We start from the raw sequence: 14790 nt of genomic DNA, 5'->3' as shown, positions 1-14790 counted from the left end.
GATGAATGGAAGAGATGAAACCGTGGTTTTATTGATAGTTTGACTGGGATGGTAAATCCTGGAACCTTGATGGAAATATACCAATGTCCCTGTAGGTGACTCTGACCTTATGTCCCACCAATATGGGCCACCGCCAGCAACTTCTCATGGTTTAAAAGGCAGTGTTTTTGAATCACTCAACACTTTACAAGCCAAAATGACCCTTCAGGGTGAAATTGACCATTGACATACAGACCCATGTCACAGACCGGCCAGTTCATCGTCGGAGGGATGGGCGGATGGACAGACTCACATACACTCAACTGACTGCCTGTGAGGCAACTAAGCCCACCAAAATCGGGATCGCCAAAAATCAGTGACAAACTATACAAAAAATTTAACATTTATTCACAGTAATTTAGAAAGAAATTCAACAAACATTTAAACGAAAATGTTATGTTTGAAAATCCACAGATGCATTCACTCTCATAGCACAGCAGGGAATTGTACACAACAAACACATCAAAGGAGTGTCTCTTTACAACTACCCTCCATTGTGGCCGACTAGTAGTACTTCCTGGAATTACACTAAGTTTTTTTACAGATAAAACCTGGTTAAAAATTTCGAAATATATTATAGCACACAAAAAATGCCATTATAAAAACACACACTATATTTCTTAGTGTACAAACATTTGATTTGTCACATATAACTGGCATTAGCTTTTGGTATCACATATTTAAGTGAACATAAATAATCCAAAGGTTTTAAAACACCCCCGCATATCTGTATAGTAACACTACTTCTGTTTAAAGTATTTAGCTACAATTGATATGTTCTATGTCTAGTTGCTGGTTCATTTGCGGAGTTCGGCCATTCTGTTGAGTGCACTGCCAGCACGGAACCACGTTATCTGGCCCTCGTTGAAGGTGTGGTTCAGCTGTATTGTCTCCTTCTTGCCATCAGCGTGCTTGATCTCACACGTCAGAGGCTGCAGAAATGGAGGAATAGTTAGCAATGTTTGCGCACAAAAACATACACCCATTTGTTGGTCTTAAACAAAAATGCCAGAAGAAGAGCTACAACATGAATAATGAACTGTAAACAATATTTTAAATATTATCCCACTCAAAATTACAAATCTAGTTTCACTTATTCTTAATTACTTCAACAGATAAAAAAATGGTATAAAAAATACCATATAGGAAAATTTCTTTGATGAGTGCTTCAACAAATATTTCAAACTATCATACTTTTCCTGGAGCAAGATCATTTAATCCCAGTAGGGATATTCTGTCAGAGGGCTGGATCTTGTCATAGTCAGCTGGGTTAGCAAATGTAAGAGGCAACATTCCCTGTTTCTTCAGGTTCGTTTCTGTGGAGGAAACAACAACATATTTTCCATTATCTTTCTATTACAGTGAAATTACTAATCGGCTATATTGGATAAAGCTGGTCAGGTTTATCAATAAAGTCATAAATTCTCTAAGAAAATAGTAATTCCTTAGCCAAAGCATCCTGTTAAACTTGCTATCAATTCTGCACACATCCCAGGGACGGGGTGCTACGTACCATGAATTCTAGCAAAACTCTTCACAATGATGGCGCGTCCCCCCAGGTGTCGTGGCTCCAGGGCGGCATGCTCCCGACTACTCCCCTCGCCGTAGTTCTCGTCACCAATCACAACCCATGGTGTGTTCTTAGACTGAAAATTTCATAAAAAAAATTCTGATTATATTTTCTCCATCAATATTAATGAACTAACATAAAAAACAGACTATCAGCACAGCAGAACATTAGAAGGTTATGTCTATTCTTTACAAAGTTCTCAATAAGTTTTAGTTTAACACTTTCAAATAGTAATGTAACCGACCAGCCTCTACTTCTACTTATTCTACTGAATATTCACTTATTTTCCAAAATATTTAAATCAACCCAAATGCCATTTAATACATCCATTTTGGCCGCCACCTGTCATCTTTAGAACACTGCTTTTGTGTGGTATTGTTTTTATTTTACAAATTGTTTAGCATTCACAACTCACCTTGTAGTATCTACCTGTCTCCGGTACTGTGCCAAATTCATTGGTGAGCTGGTTTCTTACATTGTTAATCTCACCATTCTCTGCATTCACGGCACTGAATGAAAAAAAGAAGTCCAGCTTATGAAATAATTCATTTTAAGATTACTATTGCAGGCAAATGATAACCTGTGATAGGTGCTTGTCAGAAATTACCAGTGCATTGTATTTGTTTGAAATCTGTGTGTTTTTTTGGGTTTTATAAATATGTAAAGAAACAATTCTTGCAAACAAACAACACCTCAATAATAAATGAAAGAAAATCACTAACCCAATGAGAAGATTGTTGGCGATGTTGTCCAGATGACCACGATATTTCAGCCACTGGCCTGCTGCACTGATGTGGTCAGTTGTACATTTACCCTTGGCCTGTAAAAAAATAAACAACAACATAGCTTAACATCACAGATAATAACACATCATACTTCAAAATTAGAAGAAATATCAAACTACTGCGTATAGAACGGTATGTACAGGTTGATTCCACCATACAGTCCATATTGGAATTGTCATTCCTTCAATCTATATATATCCTTACTACTATTGTTGGCAGCCATGTTTTTTTAGGACAAGGGGTGAAGAAATTTGAAAGAGGGCCATCTTAGGAACAGTTCTGTGAAATTATTTTAAAAGTGGGCATGCAGATTTCAAATAGACATAAATTGAAAAGAAGCCCCGCCCCCTGATGACCATGTCTTATAACTAATCAACATGGGTTGAAGAAATTTGATACAGGGTCACCTAAGGAAAATTTCTGTGAAATTATGTTGAAATCGGGCCAGCATTTTGAAGAAGATTTTCAAAGTTTTTCCTTTTGGTTTCCACGACAATCAGAGTTTTGCATGGAACCAGTTTTATTGAAGGAATCTGGATGAGGAACATTCCTGTGAAGTTTGGTTGAGGTAAAAAAATAAACATTATTAAAAATGGAAAGACCAAATGTCTTTATACTTCAGGATTCATTAGTTAGGACAATAAATAATTTTTGCTTTTTTATTTAAGCTTGTGCATGAATTCCCTATTAAAATCAACTTTACACCTAAATCCAGACAAAAAATTATTTCCACACAATATTTATTCAATTGACATTATTTATTTTATCATTAAGAGATTTAACACTGTGACTCAAGTTTGGCCAGAGAGATGTCCCTACCTTGACCAGGAGATATATCTATAAACATATAACAAGAGTGACACTCACAAAATACGCCCATCAATAATTTCTTGGATTCTAAGACAACTTACTGTCACATTGCCCCTTTGAGAAGCAAGCTTTTCAAGAAGCAAATGATTTGGCACAATATGGCATTAACAGTAGAATTTTTTTATTTTAATTCGAGGGTTTCGAGTCAAAAGGTGCTAAAATGTCTATAATTTTCATAGGCACTTAGAACCTTTGGGGACCAAGCCCTTGATATTTACTGAGGGTTTCATGCAAAATTGTATTTACCAAGTACTTCTGTATTTCAGGGAACTATGGCACATTCTTCAGTTATCTATAGCAATTTCCTGAAGAGCCTGGCTGGTTATAGAACTTTGCCAAGAATATATACCAACAAACATTTATAGTAGCAAGTTTGGTGAAATTCGGATAAAAACTGTTCAAGTTTGAGAGTAGACAAAGCTAAAATGGCCAATTTTGATAAATTCAGGGGGCCATAACTCTGGAGTGCCTAAAGCGATTAGGCTGGTTATCAAACTTGACCTAGATATTTCACCAACAAACACTTTCATGACGTTTGGTGGAAATTGGATGAGAAATGTTCAAGTTAGAGAGCGGACAAAGCTAAAATGGACAATTTTGACAAATTCAGGGGGCCATAACTCTGGAGTGCCTAAAGCGATTTGGCTGGTTATTGAACTTGACCGAGATATTTCACCAACAAACACTTTCATGACGTTTGGTGGAAATTGGATGAGAAATGATCAAGTTAGAGAGCGGACAAAGCTAAAATGGCCAATTTTGACAAATTCAGGGGGCCATAACTCTGGAGTGCCTAAAGCGATTTGGCTGGTTATCGAACTTGACCTAGATATTTCACCAACAAACACTTTCATGAAGTTTGGTGGAAATTGGATGAGAAATGTTCAAGTTAGAGAGCGGACAACATTGTGGAGCCGCCCGCCCGCCCGCCCAATTTTGACAAATTCAGGGGGCCATAACTCTGGAGTGCCTAGAGCGATTTGGCTGGTTATCGAACTTGACCTAGATATTTCACCAACAAACACTTTCATGAAGTTTGGTGGAAATTGGATGAGAAATGTTCAAGTTAGAGAGCGGACAACATTGTGGAGCCGCCCAACCGCCCGCCCGCCATGGGTGTTCCCATAATACGGCCATCGTAAGAATGGTTTCCTCACCTTGATGAGGATAGGCATGTCCTTGAGGTCTTTGCCATCATACTTCTGGAAGGGCTCGAGAAGCTGGAGACGGTTGCTGGACGGATCCACCTTTACTGAAACACCACTACCGTCTGCTGGTGGAGCCTGGAACGTGTTCTGGCCAGGATCAAACCCTGATGCAGGCAGCTCATCACCAAATGGGCTCTCAAGCTTGAACTTGGAACCTTTTAGGGGACAGAAAACGAACAGTAGAGCAACAAGTTCAAATACTACACAAACAATATCATATATATAATGTATTTAGAAAAGAAAAATCAGTACTTTTCGCAATTATTACACTTTCAAAGCCCCAATCTTTAACCATTCTGGCTTCTAAGTGATGAAACTTCACTTGGAATTAGATTGATGTTATGCGCTGTGTTTTTTCTAAAAACAAGAGGCCCAAAAGGGCCTTTGCTCTACTGGCATGGCTTTTGTGGTCATATCAATCTACAGCATGTATGTATGGGTAAAAGGCAACAGACATATACTTTATGTTTTGTGTTTGGGTTACCTGAAAACGTAGCACGTTCAACATCTGAGCCCAGAAAGTATTGTAAGCAGATTAGTTGCATGAACTATTTTAATATGTGCCGAGTAAAAGTCATCTGACAAAAAAAAATGCTTTCAAAACTGTACTCATAGTAAAAATTTCTGTAGTTTTAAAAGTTAAAAAAAGTTGGTCAAAAGGTCAAAGTCAAGGGCATCCTAGGACAACATTGATCAATTTGAACAAACATTCACAATCAATTGTGCTGAGATGGATGCACGAACACACTTAACGATTTTCAAACCTTTCCAGATTTATGTTTACCAAACCTGTGAACCCTGGGTGTGGCCAGTAATGACACCAGGTGCATAACTTAAACATTCACAACCAATTTTGTTAAGATGAATGCGCAAACTACAGAACTTAAAGCTAAAAAATGGCCTTTGGGCTTTCAACAAGAACAAGGCAGATTAATTCACAAAATCAACTGCAGAAGCAAAAAGCAAATTGTCTCTCAAAATCCTAGACTTGCAAATTGTCTCCCTTAACTTGAATTTACATGTACATGTAAACTTGGCTAAAAATAGAATTCGCTCATGCAGACCTGGCCAAAAATAGAAAGCCTTTCTTTAAAACTTTCATGGCCCATAATCTAGGCATTTATGGGCGGATCTGGCTGATTTTCGAAAGGAACCGAGCTCTAATGGATATCTAGATACTGTACAAGTGAAGACTGTATCGTGTTCACAACCAATTGTTTACAGACGCACGAACGCACGACCGCACGGATGCACATACTACGTACACATTACCATCGCATAAGCTCTTCTGGCCTTTGGCCAGTAGAGCTTATCATTCAAAAAGCATAAAGCATTGTTCCAAGTGTAACAGAGTAGGACTGCAAATATAACACCCAATATTCAAAATGATTGTCTTTTAAACAATTTCATTAAAGCATAATATTAAAATCTTAAAAAAACAAAAGTTTTTCTTATATCTGTTTGTTTTCATTGTCTAAAAAAAGTATTATTTTGTCAAAAAAGAAAGAAAATGAATTAAAAATACAGACATGAAACTGTTAATAAAGCATTTTTGTAATAATACTAAAATACTGTATGATTCACAAAATAATAACATTTCATATATTGTTATGCCTTTACCATTACACTCTAGGGGCAGTTTGGTAAGTTTGGTTTGTGGTCACCAAGTCGGACAAGTAGGTTTTCTCTGGATACTTCGGTTTCCCACACCAAACAATATAACTCTCTCGTGCAACATTGTGCCAATGAGAGTGATTAATGTAAGTTGCGATAACTTGTTTCACAATTGAAAAAGTTCAAAATAATTCCATTTACCAGTCTAGTTTTTTAAACCACCCATTGATAATTATTTTGAAAATATGACTGCCAAGACAATTAATGATCTCACCATCGGCAGCAGTTAATTCATCAACCTCTGGGTTAAAGCCTAGGTCTCCAGCAATGGCCATGGCAGTGACGAGCTCGGGAGAGGTAACAAAGGCGTGGGTGGCCGGGTTGGCATCATTACGCCCGGTAAAGTTGCGATTGTATGAGGTGACAATTGTGTTTTTCTCTCCCTTCTTAACATCCTTCCTGTCCCACTGGCCGATGCATGGACCGCAAGCATTGGCTAACACTACACCTCCAATTTCTCGAAGTGCTGCTGCCTAGGATCACAAAATGTTACATGTAAATTCAAATTACACCACCATTTACTCATAATGAAATCTCATGATGTGACATATACATGCATTATGTAACAATTTAGTCTAGTAGCACATCATTTCGTTTATTTTTATAAACTCTAATTTTTTCCCAAAGGAAGCATCTTTTTCACCATTCCCACTACGTGTATTGCCTCACCTGTCCGTCCCTCTCGATGGTTGCGCGGATCTGCTCAGAGCCAGGTGTAATGGTAAAAGCAGCCTTGGACTTCACTCCCTTTGCCAGAGCCTGCTTGGCGATACTGGCCGACCGACCCATGTCCTCGTAACTACTGTTTGTGCAGCTCCCGATCAGACCTACAGTCACAAGTAGTGCAAGTAAGTACTTTGTGCAGAATATGCAAAAATTACTACAACAATGCTTTTCAATATATCCCAATCTTTTTTTGTGCACAGTTTTGCTTATTTTAATATCACACAAACTCGCATTTTATGATTTGAAATCCATTTGTCTTCTTTAACAGGGGAAAGTCAGTATATTCTACAGAAGTATTTCTGCAGTACTTACCAACTTTGATGTCAAGTGGCCAATCATTGTCTATAGCTGTCTGTCGCAGGCTGGAGATAGGGTGGTATAGATCTGGTGTGAATGGACCATTAACACTGGGCTCAAGCTGAAATCATGGAAGATTTGAATATATGAAATAAATACTTTGTTGTTTGGAATGCATGCATTTCTGAACCAGAGGCCTTTTTGTACAATAAACTTTAAACAAGAAATAGAGCGGAAAGGATTATGTAAGGCAAGTCTGCCTCTCTGTACACAGTACATGAGGGCACTTGTGTACTTACTGTGTCTAGGTTGATGTTGATGACCTGGTCATACTTTGCCCCCTTGTCCGCTGACAGAAGGTTCTTATACTGGTTGGCACAGTCGGCAATATCTGGGGGATAAAATATAACCCTAAGTCATACAGTTAAATCAAAATAAATATCATAAATAAACAGACAAGAAAAAGGTTGCAGGCACCCTATAAAATGTAACAAATTTAACCTGTGACTGCGGTCAATGTTCTTTCAATTACAAATTTGAACATTTTCCTTTTTTATTCACCTTTTCTGTTTGTAGCATTGAGGTAGTCCTGCATTCTATAGTTATATGGGAACACAGATGTTGTTGCTCCAATTTCAGCTCCCATGTTACAGATTGTACCCATTCCTGAAACAGACAATATTGACATGACATGACTGTCGAGGGTAAGATGAAGGAAAATACATTTATAAATAGTGCAGCTGTTTTTCTGTCTTGAAAATTTCATTAAATCATGATGAAACATTCATTTATCAGTGTTTAAATAAGGCCATCAGTTATTACAAATTAAGGTAGCATTAAAACAACCATTTAAGCTGTTATAATGCTCCAGTACATCAACGGTCAAAATGAGTGCTATCATGATATTGTCCCAGTATATTCTAGGTGAAGGTTTGCTGACCTGTACAGGAGATAGAGTCAACGCCAGGCCCGTAGTATTCAACAATTGCGCCCGTTCCCCCCTTCACTGTCAGGATGCCCGCCACCTTTAGGATCACATCCTTGGGTGAAGTCCAGCCACTCATCTTCCCTGTCAAGTTCACCCCGATGACCTGACAAACAAACACAATGGTGCAAAAACATGAAAAACAAACAAATTTATATTTAAAGATGTTGAGTGTTAATAAGTTAACCTTTTTAATATGACAAGTTTACTTTACTTATATGGAGCCAGTTAAAAGCCCTATTATACCTTTGGACACTTGAGTTCCCATGGAATATCTGCCATGACATCGACGGCGTCTGCCCCACCTACTCCAATACACAGTCCACCAAGCCCCCCACCATTTGGTGTGTGACTGTCAGTACCAATAATGAGTGCTCCAGGGAAAGCATAATTCTCCAGGATAATCTGAAATACAGTTTTATTTCTAAATATCGAAAATTGTAGATCAACAGATCATCTTTTATATTATATTTTTATTACCAAATCTGGAGGAAGGAGGAAAAAAAGTAATCACTATAAACATTAAAATTATAAAATATTTCAGACCTTCAGCAACTTACCTGGTGGATTATACCACTTCCAGGCTGCCAGAATCCCAAACCATATTTGGCACTCACAGAAGACAGGAAGTCATATACTTCACGGTTTAAATCCTGAAACAAACAGTTGTTATTAAAATATCAGCCACCAAAATGAGACTTTTTACGAGCAAGCTTGAATTTTTCCATTAGTGCCTGGTATCAAAAGTTTCAACAAGCCCTACTATATACGATCAAGAATTTGAGCAAACCCGAAAGCAATTTTCAAGTGAAGGGCTTGTCACAAAAAAGCATGGTAAATGGTATCTGACATGAAGAACATACATGTGAGCCGCCCTTAAAAGTATTAAAATTATGTTACTTAAAGATAATACCTCTTCTTTTAATATCTAATGTTTCCATGTAAAAATTGGTTATATTCCTTTATCAATTATATAATTTGGAATTATAAAGAAATGACATATGTTTTGATATCACGAATTCCCTGAAGCACAAAACTTCACCATTATTCCCAATAACCCAGGTCCACCAACCTTTGCTCTGGCAAGATCCTTCTCTCCACCAATCTGTGCCTCGATCAAGTGGTCACAGTGTACAGTGGATGGCACTGCCACCCTTGGCAGTCCACTGGAGATAAACTGCAGCAGCGCCATCTACAAGACAGAAGGAACTGTGGATCTGGCCTAAGTGTATGATTTCTGGTGCATAGCTATAGTCTAGGGCACAATTGGCCTAGTCCAAAAATGCTGGAATGTTTGTGCTTATTCATCTTCAATCCCAATCTCAAATCATTATCAAGTAACTGTCAGAAGATCTTAATAAAAAAAATTAAATTATATGTTGTTTTGCGATATGCAGGTTTCTTTGTTTTATTCATCCTCATACAATGTACAACAGTCTTCACAACTACATCTTGTTGCCCATCTAGATGATACAATTACTTTAACCGTATTCAATGGAGTTGCCCACTTATAATGTATCATTTCCATCAAACCAAAAAGATTTACAATATTTGATAGGCTTATCTTATAAACACAGAATATCAATTCAATATTTCCTTCATAATTTGTATGTGTGAAGGTAATGTTTGCAATTTTTTTGCATGGAAAGTCAAACTTAAATTTTAGTTGCCCATTCACTGAAGAAATGGATTTTTTCATGAGAGTGAGTAACATTAAACTTATACATTTTGAAACAATACCCCAAACAGTTTTATTATACTACTGTAGGTAACCTGCGCTGTTGCATCCTGCATGGCAACCCGGTCTGGTCGAAGCCGCAGATAACTCTCCCCTCGAACAATCTCCTGAAACAAACATAACAATTCATGCTTTAACAGGATGTACTCATGGAAATTATAGTTCCTGATGGATAACCATAAACCAATCCTAAAAACAAAAATTATTTACAGAATACATAGAAGATCAAAGAGCTTGAAAGAGTAATGTACTGTATATGTGACCTTCCACTTGCTTACAATTAGTCTATTCTAGCTCTACTTTTTGATGTCATCAGATTAAAATTAGTTGCTGCTTACATGTATACAGAAATTATTGAATTGAACATAGGGAAATGTATCCTTAAAAGAAAACTTGTAGTTTCTTTACCTGGTTTTTCGGGTCATCAATATGCCCGTAAAGGATTTTCTCTGAGAGAGTGAGAGGTCTGCTGAGTCGGTTCTTGACCACGTCTACACGCTGGGCAATCCTGTCATAGTCAATGTGCTGGTCTGGCTCCAACCTGCTCATAGCAACCTACAACAGCGAACAGGCTTATGTTTTAACCGGACTCAAAGGTAGTGAAAAATGATGTTCAAAATTATACAGTACATGCAACTGTTTAACATGAATATACTATATAAGTAACATATATGAAAAACCAATCTTGTTGCAAAGTAGATATTGAGATACTGTGAAATCATTAATGTTCGTGGGGCATTTATGTTCGTGGTTTTCGTGGGTTGGGTGATCCACGAATTCAAGATCCCACGAAATATAAAGCCTTTATTCCCTTTTTCAATTGCCTTGTTACGTACATACTCTAGTATATTATTTACAGAGGTCGCAGTATACAGTGTTAAAACCTGTCTCACTGTATAACTTACGATCATTATTCTGTTAATATATTATAACTGCCTTTAACAAATAATGAACCAAATCAATTAAATGTGTTTTATGCAGCAAATGACAGTTATAAGCACGTGTTTAAACGTGTGCTGTTAATGAAAATCTCCAAGTTTACATTATGTGCGTGATGAGTGTCTGTACTCGATTTTTTTATTTAATGAAATAATTAATCAATTACTAGTACATTGAAGATTACTAAGCACCGAACGTGACAATATACGCACCTTTTCGGTGTTTTCACAGTTTACAAAATTCTTAATTGGCATTCAATGGCTTCCCCTATCTGTATTAATGATCAGGGTACATTTTCTTTTATTACCTTTATTCCCAATTAAATCGATAAGTGACATGGGTATATGCACTAACTGGCATGTCGTACCACATTAGCGAGTGTCATAAACCGAGTGACGAAGAAGACGGAAATCACGGGCCAGCGCGTGGATATTATGCAGACGATCTAGGACGATCGCATCTTCGATTTAAAAAAAAATAAAATGAAAATCCAATTTTTTTCGGCAAACCACATAATTTCTTGCCCACGAACATTAATGATTTCACAGTAATCCTTTGACAATATTCACAACAGTGAGTGGGTTTTAACCCCGGGAGAATACTTAACAGTAGTTTACCTTTTGAGCTGCTGCAGGAGACGTGTGTATGTATCTTGAAGGGCATGTTAAGCTATTTAAAGCCTGAAATAAAAAATAAAAATAAAATGTCAATAAACATATTTTAATACCTTTTTAAACTACTATAAATATATATATATCAGGGCTTCTAAAACTTTGGAACCTCAATCGGTCCGGACCCCGCGACGACCCCCCCCCAAAAAAAAATACCCCCCCCCCCTCAAAAAAGGAAGACCTGTTCAATAGTCTGATTTTATAGAAATATCATACATTTTTGTGACGTCTTTTATGTCAATATTTTTTGCGATGTGTCAATTTGTAAGAGGGCTCTAGAGCCAGCATAGCCGATTCGGATAGTCATTGATACAAGTTTAATTCAAATGAGATTCTCATCGAGTGCTGCGGCGTTTCTAACAAGAATATACATGACGCAAGCGGCGAATTCAGCTGTCAGACTATGTGGTTAATCAAGCGTATCGCTGCTGATATCCTATATATTATTACGGTAATTAATTCGGTAGTTTAATGCTTTCACGGATTTACAATGAGATGCATTTATCTTTAAAGCCGTTTTTAACCAGCAATGGTTCTTTATAACAATTTAAATTTAACCGTTTTGTAATCAACAAACGGATATCATGTAATGATCGACGACGACATATAGCATATTGCCATGTGAAAATATGGACCGATTTTAACACTTAATCAGGAAAGCTGCAAGCAGATAATTAACACATAGTTTGTTTAATTGTGTCTTCTGCTTATACCAAAACACGTGATTGGACCGATTACAAGCGTCTGCTAATTAACAGATAGGCTATAGAGTGATCAGCGTAGCGGAAAAAGCAGCTGGTCGCATCGGTCTCATGGTAACCAAGACACTTTTATGACCAATTGGATGTAGTTTTGAATGTGTGAATGACCCATGAATGTTTATGTATTACAATTTCTATATATTTTACTGGCTTAGTCGTTTTGGACCGAAATTACAAAAAAAAAATAGAAAATTTCGGACCAAATTTTTTTACACTTTTTGAAACTGAAATCGGTCTGGCTTGGTCAAAATCGGTCCAGACCGGCAAATTGCCGGTTTTTAGAAGCCCTGATATATATATATATATATATATATACACTTTTAACACTGTTTAAATACAAATTTCCAAGAGAGGAAAGTTTCAGAACACAAACAGGATTAGATCTAGGGCAAGGAGGTTTCCTATTGACAAAATGAACATAAAGCAACAAAGCTGTTGAAAACAGGGATTTTGTCAGCTATTTTGGAAATACATGTAGTAAAGAAAACTTATGGCGTTTCACATCAGTTTGAGGTTTTCCATGCCAAGTTACTTACTTTCCTATGACCCCCCCACTAATTAGAGTAATGGCAATTGAAGTTGTGTCAGTATTGTTAAAACACCATTAAATCCATACATTCCCCTTATTTAGGGAAACAAATGTGAATGATTTTTTCTGGTGATTCGGAAAAATTGCTTTGGGAATAGAACCAATATTTCAAGGGATGGAAACAAACAAGCGAAATAAGGATAAGCTGACACATATTACATTAGTTAATGACATCAGCTAAATTTTCAGCCAAAACTCTCTTTGAGTCACCATTGAAAACAATAATATTCACAGATGTATGTATTTGATATTTTCTAGGACTCCACAAAATGTCTATATATTTTGTATCTATTATTTATCCCAATTCTATTTATTTTCCGCTGAATAGATTAAATGTGTTCTTGTTTTTTTTTAATTCACCTTGACCTTGGCTAAAACATGACATTGAAAATGAGGCTGTGGTTGTATAAAAACTGGTCTTTATCTTACCATTACAAATTTACCCTGTAGCAATGCAACAGATTTGTAAATGAGAAAACTCTCTGTTATGAACTTATTAAGACCAAGAAATGTTAAAGTTGGTATTGCCACCAGCCGATAAAAAGTGGATGAGGGTTTAATAAAATAAATGTTTTGGTCTCAACAAAATAGTTACATCCCAAAATTTCAAATGTTTACTCCATGGAAACTGTTTTTGCAATTCTAAAAAAATAATTATGGAAGATTATGTCTGATGTTGCATAGTAGTTAGTACCCATGCATATATATTTAGGTCAAAACTGTGACAAGGAACTGGATTATTGGATATTGCATCGAAAAATATGTTTGTTGTACAGCATACGTATCACAGCATGCCCACTTGACTTTTAAAATGTGGGTACATATACCCACTAGTTTGGGAAAAAGTGGGAACAGGCTTAAAAATCTGGGTACACTAATATTCATTTCCAAAAACATGAAGATTGGAATCAGACTTGGTATTAAAGCTAAAATGGGTAATGTTTACAGTGTTTATTCAGTGACATAAATGACAGATTTTAACAGTCAATATTAGTTTACAAAAGTCCAAGGCCTAAATAAATCTAGATCTCACAGATGTTTGCCGCGGGGAGCTGTTTGATTTTCAATTGAAAAGCAAGCGTTTCATACCGTTAGTCTAGATCCCACAGATGTTTGCCACGGGGCGCTTATTGATTTTTCAATGAAAAAGCAAGCGTTTCCAGTTTTCAGTTTAGCGACCACTCCGTGACTAGGCATGCTGCGTATCACAGGCCTTTTTCTGCCCATTTGGGATATTGTTTACATAACAGGGATAAGAGGGGCGGAACATTGTCTTGTTGGCAATGCACCAGTACTGTGACATTGTATGTTGTATGATTTTGGTGAAAATTAAACATTTTTTCCGAATACTCGAGTAGTGAATTAGTACTCGGGACAAATTCAGCAATAATCAGAACAAAAGTACATTCATTTTATGCCATGTTTACATTTACAAAGGTGCAACAAACTGCAAGTTTTTGACGCCTCATAATAAAGACATGTTGATTGAAAGAGACCTTATTTTTTTTATAGCCTAATACTGTCATAATTTTTTTATCTATCCTTAGACTTTCCTTATCATGCTACCACAAAAATAATTTCACAATATAAAACATAATACCCGTGGGCAGTCAAAGAAATTAAGATCTGAAGTTGCAAACAACTACAAACAATATTGACATTCGTGACCGAATAATTAAATATCCGGTTACTACTCCACTTGATTATTTTACCCCACCCACTCAGAAAAATTGCACAGTTTTGCAAAGAAAATCACGTCCATTTTACATTAATCTTAGTCGAACATAAACTTGTCACGTTTTTACAATACCCTTTTACTCTTTTTTATTCTGGAAACACTTGATTATTATTATTTACCCTTTTAGAATGCCGAAAAACGTAAGCCATGGTCACCTCCAAACTAGTGACGTCACATGAACAGTCAAATCGGCTAGACTA

General features: G+C 36.7%; 1 protein-coding gene across 1 annotated transcript; it reads right to left on the bottom strand.

The window, feature by feature from the left end:
- Window positions 1-370: 370 nt before the first annotated feature.
- LOC128211238 (aconitate hydratase, mitochondrial-like) lies at window positions 371-14773 on the bottom strand. Its single transcript, XM_052915794.1, has 19 exons — window positions 14710-14773; window positions 11449-11511; window positions 10301-10447; window positions 9928-9999; window positions 9227-9346; window positions 8715-8807; window positions 8401-8559; window positions 8110-8260; window positions 7731-7835; window positions 7469-7560; window positions 7185-7290; window positions 6816-6973; window positions 6361-6619; window positions 4422-4627; window positions 2332-2429; window positions 2025-2118; window positions 1553-1685; window positions 1234-1355; window positions 371-971 (listed from the first exon to the last, which is right to left on the bottom strand). Exons 1-19 carry the CDS (start codon window positions 14737-14739, stop codon window positions 837-839), a joined length of 2343 nt encoding a protein of 780 aa, XP_052771754.1. The 5' UTR covers window positions 14740-14773; the 3' UTR covers window positions 371-836.
- Between the last annotated feature and the right edge of the window lie 17 nt (window positions 14774-14790).

The sequence above is a fragment of the Mya arenaria genome, chromosome 2, assembly GCF_026914265.1.
Source record: "Mya arenaria isolate MELC-2E11 chromosome 2, ASM2691426v1".
In the NCBI taxonomy this organism is placed as follows: Eukaryota; Metazoa; Mollusca; class Bivalvia; order Myida; family Myidae; genus Mya; species Mya arenaria.
Note: the sequence above shows the minus strand (reverse complement) of the source record. Positions and strands in the feature narration are given on the sequence as shown.

Excerpts from the sequence above, each read along its gene's own strand:
- LOC128211238 (XM_052915794.1), bottom strand. The coding sequence starts at position 14,739 with ATGGCTTACGTTTTTCGGCATTCTAAAAGG. Across the intron at positions 2,119-2,331 it reads GCCAACAATCTTCTCATTGG|TGCCGTGAATGCAGAGAATG; the intron begins GTTAGTGATTTT and ends TTTTTCATTCAG. Across the intron at positions 1,686-2,024 it reads AGACAGGTAGATACTACAAG|TCTAAGAACACACCATGGGT; the intron begins GTGAGTTGTGAA and ends TGAAATTTTCAG.